Source organism: Jaculus jaculus, chromosome 3 (assembly GCF_020740685.1).
Source record: "Jaculus jaculus isolate mJacJac1 chromosome 3, mJacJac1.mat.Y.cur, whole genome shotgun sequence".
Taxonomy (NCBI): Eukaryota; Metazoa; Chordata; class Mammalia; order Rodentia; family Dipodidae; genus Jaculus; species Jaculus jaculus.
Genome location: NC_059104.1, coordinates 9784878 through 9799657, shown reverse-complemented (window position 1 = coordinate 9799657; position 14780 = coordinate 9784878). Strand labels below are relative to the sequence as shown.

General features: G+C 41.7%; 1 protein-coding gene across 3 annotated transcripts in view; it reads left to right on the top strand.

Annotated features, from left to right (window-relative positions):
* Tpp2 (tripeptidyl peptidase 2) overlaps positions 1-14780 on the top strand; it is an 81672-nt gene that overhangs the window by 43961 nt on the left and 22931 nt on the right. For all 3 annotated transcript variants that reach the window (XM_004663394.2, XM_012949859.2, XM_045145621.1), the window contains exons 14-21: positions 4-161; positions 819-895; positions 3790-3896; positions 7337-7491; positions 9241-9357; positions 9577-9677; positions 11461-11557; positions 13212-13349. In XM_004663394.2, the coding sequence (XP_004663451.1) occupies positions 4-161; positions 819-895; positions 3790-3896; positions 7337-7491; positions 9241-9357; positions 9577-9677; positions 11461-11557; positions 13212-13349 (950 nt within the window). The remainder of the gene's footprint in view (positions 1-3; positions 162-818; positions 896-3789; positions 3897-7336; positions 7492-9240; positions 9358-9576; positions 9678-11460; positions 11558-13211; positions 13350-14780) is intronic.

The window sequence follows — 14780 nt, the reverse complement described above, 5'->3', positions numbered from 1 at the left end:
CAGAAAACTCTGAAAAAATATCCCTTCAGCTTCATTTAGCTTTAACTTCAAATTCATCTTGGGTCCAGTGTCCCAGTCACCTGGAGCTCATGAATCAGTGTCGACACATAAACATCCGTGTGGATCCTAGGGGCCTGCGGGAAGGACTGCATTACACAGAGGTACTAACTGGCATGTTGGTGTTTTCCTGGTGTACTCTTGATCGTGCTTTCAGAGTTAAAAGTAAACATTCCTGGGTGTGTGTGCGTTGTATGGCTTTCTCGTTGAGGAAGAAGACTTTGACATGGCAGCTTTGACATCTCTTCTGAACCCACTTATCCTAGTGAATGTGTTTCATCCTTGCGTGAGGTAGGCAAAGGACAGAAACAGGACACTAAGTCTGTCTGATTGGAGCTACGCTTTGTTGATTATGTGAGTCAGGTAAACCTAGGCTGCAGCTCCTTTTAATACTCAGGAAGAAAGCATCTCTTGAACACGGTGGGCAGGCTGCAAGTGAACAGAAGGACCCAGATGGGGGCACAGAGGTGCCTAAGCCTCCAACATCCGCCCGAGCCCCTCACAGTTGACACTAGCTTTAAGTATAATCATTTTGTGTTCATATTTTAGGCTCAGCTAGTTAAGGGATGTTACACGTGGGTGTGTTTGGGCATTGTACTATGAATTATGTGACCTAATGTTAAGTTATGCTGCTGTTACTTTATGCTTAGGACCTTTACATTTTGACATTAGCTTGTTCTGTGACAAGATTATACCTTTTTTTTTATTTCCTGCTCTACAAGTTAGTTTTCTGATTTGAAACTTACCGTTCTTTCTTCAAGGTATGTGGCTATGACATAGCGTCCCCCAGTGCAGGGCCTCTGTTCAGAGTTCCCATCACTGCAGTCGTAGCGGCAAAGTAAGTAAGGTTCTCAGTTTCCTCTCATACCCATATTGTTAGGGGATACCATATAACATCCTGAATAAGAGCCAAGCGTGGCGGTGCACGCCTTCAATCCCAGCGCGTGGGATGCACAGGTAGGAGGATCGCTGTGAGTTTGAGGCCACCCTGAGACTACATAGTAAATTCCAAGTCAGCCTGGACTACAGTGCAACCCTACCTCGAAAAAAACAAAACAAAACCAAAAACATGCCTTGTATGTAGCTGGCACTCCTTAAATGTTTGTTCTACATTGTAGTGTGGACCTTTGAAGAGCAGATGCATTCTAGGTGGTCTGTAGTCAGCTTTGTTCCTGTTGTGAGAACATCTGAGGGGCCCTGGCGTCTGCCCACCATCCGCTGAAACTGCTCTGCCGTGGCTCTGCTGACTCCATGTCACCCAGGTCACAGGCTGTCTCGGCCTCTGTCTTACTGTCACTGTGCACTGCTGGGCGGTGTTTCCTCACCCTCTTAATTCCCATCCTCTGGGTCTGGAATTGCACTCTTTCCTGGCTCTCCCATTTTTCTAGTCACCTTCTTTCTATCTCACCCACCCTAGGCCCAGGGATTCACATTGGATCAGATTACTTCCTGCTTAAAATACACCAGTGGCAAGGATCAAGTTTCAGTCCTTAAAATAGCTTGTAATGACAACTTGGTCCCAACCAGCTTCCTGTCATGCTGTATCCCATTTTAACCTCTTTCTGCTCTGGCACCTCGTGTGCCTTCAGATTTGAGCACTTGCTTTGCTTACCTGTACGTCTGTGACAGGACCAGAATCACTTCTGCATCCTGGTAAAGGGAGTCGCTTCCTGCATGGTTTCTGATCTTTAGGCAATGTTACAGTTTTTTATTTATGCCATTGGTATGCCCTCTGAAGTGATAGGTTGTAGCTTATGTGCCCCCCCTTTTGGTTTTTGTTTGTTTCAAGATAACCCCGGCTGACTTGGAATTAATTCACTATGTAAACTTAGGGTGGCCTCCAACTCATGATGATCCTCCTACCTCTGCCTCCTGAATGCTGGGATTAAAGGCATGCACCACCATGACCGGGCTCCCGTTTTAAAGTAGTACTTACTGTAGTTTGAGTCAATATTAACTGTGTAACAGGCCTTAGCCTATTTGGTCCATAGAATCAAATTGAGAAGATTAAATTTAAAAAGTAGCACGGACCAGGCATGGTGACACACACCTTTAATCCCAACACTTGGGAGGCAGAGGTAGGAATATTGTCGTGAGTTCAAGGTCACCCTGAGACAACATAGTGTTTAAGTCAGCCTGGACTAGAGGGAGACCATACCTCACAAAACCAAAAGAAAAAAATAAAAAGTGGCACAAATCTGGGCATAGTGATACATGTCTTTAATCCCAGCACTGGGGAGGCAGAGGTAGGAGGATCACTGTGAGTTCAAAGCTACTCTGAGACTATATAGTGAATGCCAGATCAGCCTGGGCTAGAGCAAGACCCTACCTCAAAAGAACTTAAAAAAGAAAAAGTGGCACACTTGGGAAAATTGCACAGTGGTAAATTTCTCAATTATCTATTTCCTAGAAGTCCAGTGGGAAATTAGATAGAAAACATAGGGTCTTCAACATCTGCTGGTAACCTTGTTTCTTTCAGGAAGCTTTCTCCGTTCATTTAAATAAGCCAAGCCTTCCTCCTCTTTTCCCTAACAGTTCCTATCTTGCTGAAACTTGCTGTATTAAATAGTTTTCCTCACCACACTAGTTTGTGTAGAACAGAGGATCACGTATTACCCATTGGAATATTTCTGTGTACAAATAACAGTGCCTTGTATGTGATTGGCACCCCTTAAATGTTTGTCATACTGACGATGTGATTGCAGTGTCTGTTGTGATTCCGTAGTCACACAGTTGACCTCTTTTCTTCTCTAGTAGCTTGTCTTTCTTTAATGTTTTATAGCATAAGAGCATTGAAACTACAAGATAGGCTTAATTTGATACTAGTTTGACTTAAAGCTATAAGATAATATTAGTGAGCTAGGCATGGTGGCTCATGACTTTAATCCCAATACTCGGGAGGCAGAGGTAGGAGGATCACTATGACTTTAAAACTGGTCTAGACTAGAGTGAGTTCTGGGACAGCTAGTGCTAGAGTGAGACCCTGCCTCCAAAAAGCACATACGTGTGTGTGTGTGTGTGTGTGATAAAACATTTATTTGATTTTAATAACAAGGAATTTTTATAGTCAAGAATCTGGTAATTAGAAAATACTGTGAAATGGGAAAGTGTGGGGGTGGGGAGGGAGGGAATTACCATGGGATACATTTTGTAATCATGGAAAATGTTAATAAAAATTTTTTAAAAATATAAATAAATAAATAACTTCTAAAAAATAAAAAAAGGAAAATACTGTGAATGATAAAAGTTAAGATTCCTTTAACATTTAAGAAAAGGCTTCGTGACCTTTCGGTAATCGTTGTTGTGCATTGTAACAGTAGACAGCAGGGCTGGAGAGCTGGCTTAGCAGTTAAGCACTTGTCTGCAAAGCCTGAGGACCCAGGTTCAGTTCCCCAAAACTCACAGTCAAATGCAGATGCATGAGGTGCTGCATGTGTCTGGAGTTTACCTGCAGTGGCTAGAGGCCCTGGTATACCCATTCTCTCTCCCTCTCAAATAAATAAATTAAAAGGTGGATAGTAGAATCATCTGTGCTGTCACAGAGATAGGATCATAATGTGTTTGCTGTGTACTACCAACTTCGGTGTTTTATTTCTAGTAAACTATTTTTGGCATTTATGAAATAGATTCTAGAGCACCAGAGGGCTTGGTTTGGGGGGTGGTGAGAGAGATGTATATAAAGCTGTTCTTTTAGAGTATCATATTTAACAATCCATTTTTATCCATTTTCAGAGTAAATGAGTCATCACATTATGATCTAGCCTTTACAGATGTGCATTTTAAACCTGGTCAAATTCGACGGCATTTTGTTGAGGTTCCCGAGGGCGCAACCTGGGCGGGTAAGCACAAGTAGTCTTCATGCTGTGTATTTGTACCTCACAGTCCCTCTCGCTGAGGACCCTGCGTTACGGATAATGACCAGCCAGCATTAATGGGTGTTGTAGTGTCTGGGCTCTTGGGTATGTTCCACAGCTGATCTGTCTGGTCCCGCCAAAGTTCTAAAAGGTAGGTAGAGAGGTGCCATTATTAATGATGAAATAGTGTATATTTGACTTAAGAATGCATTTTTGTTCTTACATGTAAATGTTTCTGTGTCTTTTCTGAGACTTTGCTAAAAGTGAAACAATGAAATTCAGTGTGAAAGACTTGTTTTGGAAGAGCTGATTGTCTTGATTCCTGTCCTGTCCTGTGGTCGTTTGTCTATATGCAGGCCATTGGTCAGTCACTTGCTGTAGGAAATGTAAGGCTTTTACTGTCTGATGTAACCAAGAACAAAACAATAAACTACAGGGCTGGAAGCCAGATGTGGCAGCGCACGCCTTTAATCTGAGCACTCGGGAGGCAGAGGTAGGAGGATTGCCGTGAGGTCAAGGCCACCCTGAGACTACCTAATGAATTCCAGGTCAGCCTGAGCTAGAGTGAGACCCTACCTAGAAAAACCAAAAAATAAATAAATAAATAAAAATTACAGGACTGGAGAGATGGGTCAGTGGTTAAGACACTTATCTGCAAAGCCTAATGACCCAAGTTTGTTTCCTCAGTCAGTATCCATGTGAAACCAAATGCACAAAGGTGGGTGTGGTGGTACATGCCTTTAATCCCTGCACTTGGGAGATGGAGGTAGGAAGATTGCCATGAGTTCAAGGCCACCCTGAGACTCCATAGTGAATTCTAGGTCAGCCTGGGCTAGAGGGAGACCCTACCTCAAAAAAAAAAAAATGGATAAAGTGGTGCATGCATCTGGAGTCCATTTGCAGTGGCTGGAGGCTCTGGCACACCCTCTTCTAGCAAGTAAATAAATAAAGGCTCTATCCCTCTTCTAGCAAGTAAATAAATAAAATTTTAAAACTTAGAAAAGAAGCTACACAATATGAGGTTTGCGTAAAGAGTTAGAAGTCAATACAGTACTACTAATTTACACAGTGAGATTCCCTTCTGAGGATGCCCAGGATTGCTGTAGACTCAGTCATTGAACATCTTTCAGTGTTCGGTGTGCTGGGCTCCTACAGAAGAACTGCCTCTAGAGTCCTTGTTCTACAGAACACGGTGTCCACCCCTGACTTACTTGGTGAGAGGAGTAGGGGAAGGGCCCAGCTCTGGGGACTGGCAGGTCTGGGCTGGAATCTGTACCCTGTCATACACTGCTGGTTACACAGGGCAGGGTGCTTAATCAGCTCATTTTCTACTTTAACTAATATTGTTGATACTCTTCTGAAATGATTAGAGACTTTTTAATTTTTATTCTATTTTTTTATTAAGAACATGCTTTGTATGGATACATCATGTATTGGTGCCATCTTTTCTCTCCTCCTCGTTCCATTCTGCTGAGGGCCCTCCTCAGTGGGGTTGCTGGTATTAAGTACGTAGTCTGTGTTGTGTTGAGGTTCATTCATAAGCTTGACAGTTCCGGGAGTCAAGAGTCTAAGCTGTGGTATAGACTAGTCCTGGAATATTTCCATGGGACCCATTGCAATTGTATAGTTGGATGCTCTGATACAATATTCATTAATAATATTAAAGACTTAAAATCTGGGCTTGAGTCATACTCTTGGTTACTGCCCAGCCTGCTATCTTGTAGTGTACTCAATAAACCTGCACTTAAAAATACGTATTTTTTATTTTATTTATTGGGGGGCTGTGCAGATATAGAAAGAGACAAGGGGCCTGCCGGGGCCTATAGCCACACAGACGCTTGTGCTCCCTTGTGCATCTGGCTTACATGAGCACTGGGGAATCAAACCTGGGTTCTTAGGTTTCACAGGCAAGCGCCTTAATCACTAAGCCATCTCTCCAGCCCCAAGCCTGCACTTTAAATATATATATATATATATATATATATATATATATATATATATATATATATATATATGTGTATGTATGTATGTATGTATGTATGTATGTATGTATGTATATACACAGATATATATATATATATGTATATATTATTTATCTATCTATTAGAGAGGAAGGGAGTGTGAAAGAATGGGCACACCAGGGCCTCTAGCCACTACAAACAAATTCCAGCCACATGCACCACCATGTGCATCTGGCGTGCATGGGTTCTGGGGAATTGACCCTAGGTCCCTAGGCTCTGCAGGCAAGTATCTTAATGACTAAGCCATCTCTCCAGCCCTACCCCCTTTATTTTTTTTTTAAAGATAGGGTGAGAAGCCAGACGCATTGGCACATGCCTTTAATCCCAGCACTTGGGATGCAGAGGTAGGAGGATCGCCATGAGTTCAAGGCCACCCTGAGAATACAGAGTGAATTTCAGGTCAGCCTAGACTAGAGTGAAACCCTACCTGGAAAAGCCAAAAAAAAAAAAAGGGTGAGAAAAGAAAGGCTCAGTAGTGAAAGTGTCTTGCTTGAAAAGTCTACAAGCCCGTGTTTACTCAGTACCCACATAAAACAGACTCACAAAGCGGCACATATATCTGGAGTTTGCTTGCAGTCGCACCCATACATTCTCTCTCTCTCTTTCTCTTTCTCTCTCTCATTTAGTGCCCTAGTTATGATTTGTTTTGCCTTGAAAACAATTAATGTTCTTTTGGTGATTATAAAACATTACTGAATGGTCTAGAATGGTCAGATATCTCACAGCATATTATACTTTTAGATTAAAAATGTTCTACAGATGTTCTCTTTTCTAAGTACCTTGAAAATTTGTCAAAACACCCGATTTTTATATACCTAGCAATTGATTAGGTTCCTAGACCTTTGTGCCCCTTGTTTATATAGACTTCAGTGGACTGACCATGGCTTGGTGTTCCTTCAGTGAGCTGCTGGTCTTACGTCGCTATTTTGGCTCTCTAGCATTCCTCGCAGTAAGGCTAAGCTGGTGTGGTCTGGCCGCAATACTTGACAGAAGCAGATAGGACCAAGTAGACTAGGAAGGAAGAGAAGGAATTAGTTCCAGGGGAATTTTGGCAAGATGGATGTTTTCAGAATGATCATTGTTTTTGCTGGCAGGTTAAAAGAAGAGAAGGGAGCCGTTGTCAGAGGTTCTCGGTAGGCTGATTGCATGTGTATGTTGACAGCTTGCTCTTGGTGCTTGTAGCAAGAATTGTCTACTTAATGCTGGTTTATCTCTTACATGATATCTTCTACTCTTCCAACTTTGATTGTACCCTGTGGCTCTAAGGAAAACTGCAGGTTTCATTTGAAAGTATCATTTTATTCTTGATAGGTTATTTCTAAATAGGGGGACATAGGAAAACTACTGTCTGACTATTTGGAATTTCACAAATGTAAAACTTTGCTTGGTTCCTTCTTGTTTCAGAAGTCACGGTGTGTTCGTGCTCTGCTGAGGTTTCGGCTAAGTTTGTTCTCCATGCAGTACAGCTTGTAAAGCAAAGAGCGTACCGCAGCCACGAGTTCTACAAGTTTTGTTCCCTTCCAGAAAAAGGAACCCTGACTGAAGCCTTTCCTGTCCTGGTACGTTGAAGCTTTTTGGTGTGGGTTAGATAGAGCGTTTGAGTTGGACTTTATAGTTTTGTGTCCCAGAGCATGCTAGCGCTCCGTCTTTCACATCCTAAACAGTGAAGCAGGAAGATACGTATTGTACTGAAGAGTAATTAAACCATATTTCCGAGGTAAGCATGTCCCCTCAGTAGTGGGAATGGAGTCCAAGTGTCTTCTGTATCCTTGGAAGAGCTCTAGCACTGAACTATGCAGCCCTGCCACTATCAATGGCTTTTTTTTTTTTAATGTGGATGTTCCTCTTTCTTTCTTTTTATTTTTTAATACTTAGTTATTTGAGGGAGAGAAAGAAAAAAAAAGTAGCAGAGAGAGAGGATGAGAATGGGCATGCCAGAGCCTTTAGGTACTACAAACAAACTTCCAGATACATGTACCACCTTGTGTGTCTGCTTTATGTTGGTACTGGGGAATCAAACCTGAGTCCTTCGACTTTGCAGGCAAGTGCCCTAACCACTAAGCCATCTTGCCAGCCCTCAGTGGATTTTTAACTGCAGTATATTAAAGAAAAGTACTAATCTTCTGGAACCTTAATTTAGGTTGTTTCCTCATGATATTATTATTTTCTTGCATGAAAGTTTTCTACAGGTTGCTGTTGTACAAAGTGCTGCCTCACATAGCGTCTCGTCTGTTAGGCGCCACGTTAGGAGTGACGGCGCGGCCTTGCTCACTGCGGGGAGAGTGCGCGTGCTCGTGACTGCAGCTCTTGTTTTCAGCTGCTTGTCTTCTCTCTCCCATGTACCTTATGTCCTATAACTGTGATACGGCTTTTGACACTTTCTAATACACCATTTCCTAGGAGATAAAATTTAAAACAGTGCTGGGAATATCTCTTGTTCCTCTTAGTTTTTAGTTCCTAACAGAGAAAGTGTGAGTGACCATGATTTCATTCTCCTTCAGTTGCAAGAAGGCCTGAACCCAAACATCAATCCTGCCTATTGACCATACCTTATAGTTAGTGAAATCTTTACTTAGGCCATAATGATTATTATTATTAGAGGTAAGATCTCACTGTATCTAGCCCAGGCTGGCCTGGACCTACCACTTACTGTGTACTCCAAGGCTGGCCTTGAAGTCATAACAGTTCTCCTATCCCTGCCTCCCAAGGGCTGGGACTAAAGGCGTGCACCACCACTCCTGGCTTCTCTTGCCATCCTTAATTTTTCTTTACCCGATTTTTATATGTACTTTTTACCGCCTTCATGTGTCATCTAAAGCTGCCTCAATTCTTTTATGATCAAAGTAGAGGATTATGCATACATAGCTTTGTATTGAAATGTTTACCCCTCTCTGTGTAGTTATGATTTGTTTAACACCTACTATAAATAATAAAACTCTAGTTGCATTTTTTTGCTACAAAAATAAGGAAAGGGGCTGGAGAGATGGCTTAGTGGTTAAGCGCTTGCCTGTGAAGCCTAAGGACCCCGGTTCGAGGCTCAGTTCCCCAGGTCCCACGTTAGCCAGATGCACAAGGGGGCGCACGCTTCTGGAGTTCGTTTGCAGTGGCTGGAAGCCCTGGCGCGCCCATTCTCTCTCTCTCCCTCTATCTGTCTTTCTCTCTGTGTCTGTTGCTCTCAAATAAATAAATAAATAATTTAAAAAAAAAATAAGGAAAGATTTCTTTTGAAACAATCAATTTAAATTTGATAATTTAAAGAAAAGTTAGAAAAGGAATGTATCCATTATAATTTTTATTTTTATTTGTAGGGTGGAAAAGCAATTGAATTTTGTATTGCTCGCTGGTGGGCAAGTCTCAGTGACGTTAATATTGATTATACCATATCTTTCCATGGGATAGTATGTACTGCTCCTCAGTTAAACATCGTAAGTGCCACGACATTCTTACCATTTTCAATGCTGTTTGTTTTACTGAAACTAATGTCATTGGTAGACTTAAGCCCTAATGGGAAAGTAATTATGAATTCAAAACTACTGTAGCATTTGTTCATAGATTTTACATTTATTTATTTTCTTTATTTTAGATGTGAAGTTTTTTTTTTTTCCTATTAAACATTGAGGATAATTGTTCAATATCTTTTGTAGCATGCATCCGAAGGAATCAATCGTTTTGATGTTCAGTCCTCCTTGAAATATGAAGATCTGGCTCCCTGTATAACTTTGAAGAGCTGGGTCCAAACACTACGGTATCATTCAGTATATCGGGCAGCAGGTGTTAGAAATTAATGGAAAGGCTCTTTGATGTTCTAGGAACAGTGAGGTGGTTTTTGTTTGTTTGCTTTTAATTGATGTAAGTGCTAAAGATGAAACCCAGTTTGACTTCACAGTCTCATGGTCCTGGCAGGTCTCCTGAGAGGTCACTGAGCAGCAGTTTTGTACTGATAGTTGTCACCATCAACTTTCTCATTTTTTTAATTTTTATTTTTATTCACTTATTTGAGAGAGAGAAGGTAAGGGAGGGAGAGAGAGAATGGGCACACCAGAGCCTCTAGCCATTGCAAAGTAACTCCATGCATGCGCCACCATGTACCTCTGGCTCATGTGGGTTCTGGGAAGTCAAACCTGGGTCCTTAGGTTTCACAGGCAAGTGCCTTAACTGCTGGGCCATCTCTCCAGCCCTGACCTTTTCATTTTTAACATAAAGTAGCAAATGAACAGCTGGATCTGGTGGTGTGCTCCTCTAATCCCAGCTACTTGGGAGGCTGAGGCAGGAGGATTGCAAGTTCAAGCTCTGCCTACACTACAGAGTACATTTGAAGGTAGCCTGGGCAATTTAATTAGCCCCTATCTTATAAGGTTAAGAAGCAGGCTGAGCTGTGCAGTGCCCTGGGTTTAATCTCAAAAACAAGTTAACAATCTACGTTTCATTTATGAATACACGGCCAGTCCTTTTTCAGAGGCTGCAATGCTGGCAGGTGTGTGAAGTCATAGAAATTCACAGCGTCTGCTGTGTGTACCTCATAAATGCCCGCCGTAAGTCTAGGCCTGGCCAGTGCACTCTCACTCATTCTCCCCTTCTCACGGTTTTCCTTTCCTTTAAAAATAGTCATCATCATCATCATCTACTTTGGGGCTGGAGAGATGGCTCAGTGGTTAAGTCGTTTGTCTGCAGTGCCCAACAACTAGGTTTCAGTTCCCCCGTACCCACCTAAAGCCAGATGCACAAAGTGGTACATGCATCTGGAGTTAATTTGTAGTGACTAGGGGCCTTGGCACACCAACTCACTCTCTCTCCCCTCTTCTTTCCTGCAAATGAAATTAAAAAACATTTTTTAAAGAAAAGTATGTTACTTATATTTATTTGAGAGAGAAAGAGGCAGAGAGACAGGGGGAGGGCATGCCAGGGCCTAAAGCTGCTTCAAACAAACTTCAGGTACATGCACCACTTGTGCATCTGGCTTAAGTGGGTCCTGGAGAATCGAACCTGTGTCCTTTGGTTTTGCAGGCAAGCACTTTAACTGCTTAGCCATCTCTCCAGCCCTTAAAAAAATATTTTTAAAAAAATCTCCTTTAGTAACTTACATTAGAGGATACTGAAGATGACATGTTGCTTTACTGGTCAGGATTTGGGCTCGTGATGCCCCCGGTGTGGCCCGTGTCATGCCTGGCCTGTGTGGCACCGTCTGCCATTGGGACGGCAGAGTACACATCTAAGCTGTCATTTAACACTGTTGGTGATTGTCACTCTTAACGTTGGGACATACTTGTACTAAGGGTTATTTGCAAAATTTTAAATGTTTTCATCATAAAAGATTGTCTTTTTATAATATTTTTGTAAGATTTAAACTGCATTGCTAGGATATAGGCAATAATAATATATGTTAATAAGTAAAAGATAAAGCATACTGTAAATGACAGTTTAGGGATGCTGTTGTGCTTTTATAGCATGTTTTAGACTTTGTGGCTTACAATTATGTCTTATTAACTGGTATCTTGAGTTAACTCAGTGATGCAATTGCCCCATTACAGCCCAATTAGTGCAAAAACCAGACCTTTAGGATCAAGAGATGTTTTGCCAAATAATCGTCAGCTTTACGAGATGGTCCTGACATACAACTTTCATCAGGTAACTATTAACTTGCAGAAACATACCTGTATGATAGAATTTTCTGTATCATGAAATTACAAATGGAAGTAGTACATAGTTTATGATTTAATATGAAGTGGAATGGAATTTTGTTTTTATTTTTGTTTTTCAAGGTCGGGTCTCACTCTAAGCCCAGGCTGACCTGGAATTCACTATGTAGTCTCAGAGTGGCCTCAAACTCATGGCTATCCTCCTACCTCTGCCTCCCAAGTGCTGGGATTAAAGGTGAGCACCACCATGCCCGGCTAGGAGTGGAGTTTTTAAACTTGTTTATTCTTAGGAAAGTACAATTCTAAAACAAATTCCTTTCTTAAAAACATTTATTTAAGAAAGAGAATGGGAACATCAGGGCCTGTAGCCACTGCAAACAAACTCCTGACACATGTACCACCTTGTGTATCTGTCTTTACCTTGGTATTGGGGAATCAGAACTGGGTCCTTTGGCTTTGCTAGCAAGCGCCTTAACTACTAAGCCATCTCTCCAGCTCCCAAAGCAAATTCTAATAATTAATTCTACGTCAAGTATACCTTTTGAATCTTTGTGTTTTTGTTGCTGTGACAAGGACCTGAGAACAACAAAATAAAGGTAGGAATTGTTAGCTTGCCTCACAATTTCAGAGGATTCAGTCGTTGGCCACTGTGCTTCAAACTGTATTCAGGCAGTGGTAGAGGGAGTGTCTAGCCGAGGCTGTTTAACTCATGGCAGATTAAGGGACTGGGGAGCAGAGATCACCTTCAAAGGCACACCTCCCCATTTACCTGCATCCTTCAGCTGGGCTTCATCTTCTACTATTCCCACCACTTCCCAAACAAAATAGTGCTACTGACTGGGTACCAAGCATTCAATACATGAGCTTTGGGGGACAGGTCATATTCAAGCCATAACACAGTGATACCTGTTCATTGATACCACCTGGCCCAGAGATGCCACTGTCCTCATTACAAGTAATGCTTGGCCTGATTTCTATGACATCAGAATTATTGACAAGTATAATTGAGACCATTGTAAATATTGGATCAAAGAGCTTTCTAGGGTCAGCGAGATTTCAGTAAAACAATTATTGAAGCATAATATGAGTTTGTTTCTAATGTTAGGGAGTTGATATATTTCAATGAATTGTTTTCACTTTTATTGAAAAAATAGAGGCCTTGAGGAAGATGTATTATTTTACTAATGAATATATATTATTCAGATAGATAGATAAATAGAGTTGTCTATTTTAAGTTTGTCAGAAAAGATCATTTACTTAGTGCCAAAATAGTAGATAATCTGCATTTTCAAAAATTTTTAAATTTTTTAAAAAATTTTTATTTATTTGAGAGAGTAGATATGGAGAGAGGGAGGGAGGGAGAGAGAGAGAGAGAATGGGCACACCATTGCCTCCAGCCACTGCAAATGAATTCCAGACACATTTTCCATGTGCATCTTGCTTATATATTCCTGGGAATTGAACCTGAGTCCTTTGGCTTTGTAGGCAAGTACCTTAACCACTAAACCATCTCTCCAGCCCTTTCAAAATTTATTTTTACAAGAATGTATTTTGAACACATTTTAATGAAGCTATGTTGTTAGGTTTATAAAAGCATTATAAATGACATCCAATAATCTTTCTTTCTTTTCTGCTTTTCATAGCCCAAGAGTGGAGAAGTCACGCCTAGCTGCCCGCTTCTTTGTGAGCTGCTCTATGAGTCAGAGTTTGACAGCCAGCTCTGGATTGTTTTTGACCAGAACAAAAGACAGATGGGTTCAGGCGATGCCTATCCACATCAGGTACAAATTGACAGTAACTTTTTTTTTTTGTAGAATTAACAGACATATGAATTAATAATTCCTAGATTTCTTGTTATGGAAAAGCACTCATATTTTTTAAAGAGACTGTGCTTTTTGTATTTTGTGTTCTTGCAATTACAAGAAGCTTCCTTGCTTGGTGTGGTCATTAAAGAACAGACTTGTCAAACTTTCTGACACTTAGTGCAGGATAAGAGCCGTGTTTGAAGGCGCTAAGCAGCAGAGCTTCATTTCTGGGGAAGATGCACCAAGCTGCCCCCTCTCCCCAGAAGAGCTATCTGTGCTGGTTCTTTTCTCCCTCGAACATGGTGTTTGTAAGTGCGTGGCTGATGTGAGCTCTGAGAGCCCCATGACAGGCTCCAAGGCTGAACAGGAGGCAGGGATTGTTGAAGCAGGCCATGTGCCAGTTCTGGAGTCCTTTCAAGCTGAGCACTTACTATAGCCACACACTTTGATTTGGGTTGTCACTGAAGGAAAAACACAATCTCTTATAGTTGACAGATATTTTGTCCCTGGTTGAAACTTTATGTCAAGAGATGAACTGGGTTTGGTGGCGCACGCCTTTAATCCCAGCACTCGGGAGGCAGAGGTAGGAGAATCGCCGAGAGTTCAAGGCCACCCTGAGAGTACAGAGTGAATTCCAGGTCAGCCTGGGCTAGAGTGAGACCCTACCTCCAAACCCCCCCCCCAAAAAAAAAAAGAAATGAGACGTTTTTCTAGAAATTTTCTTAAGTTTTTGCTGCATAATGAAATTCACTTGTGGAGGTTTTTATAGTCAGTCATTCAAGGAGTGACCGTTTGTTTCTCTTTAAGTGTGCCATAGTCTTTCTAAGTGCAGACTTTGGTTACTTTGAAAATCCTCCTCTGAAGAGACTGCTGCTGCTGCTGCTACAGAATACAGCATCCCTCCTTCATGAGCATGTTGCCATATTTCTGATGTTTATTGGCTCCATTTCCCTTGCTTGCTGTAACTGGCTTGATTCCCTGATTACAATGTAAAGATGACTAGAAATGTATGTACATGTGCATGTGTGCTTAGCACATTGTACAACACCTCAGTCTTCCTGACTTTTTGACTTTTTCTTCATCTTTCTAAAGACCCATGAGCAGAAATACTGCTTTTGTTAGTTTAATGTGAACGCGGGTTATGTAAGAATATCTTGCTGTGGGAAGGAGGAGAGCTCAGAGTCAGGCGGGTGTCGGCCCCTTGCCGTGCTCTCAGTGTGGCCGTGGGCAGGTCGCTCGATGCCCTGATCTTGTCTGCTCTCTGGCAGCCTAGAGACTGTGTGCAGATCATGTGTTTGTAGTGACTTGTCCTGTCCGTCACTCCTTGTAGGCACACTGTAAGTGGAATGTTACGCTTTATCCTCTTACTCTCGTTTCAGTTTTCTTGGCTAAACTTACTTTTCCCAA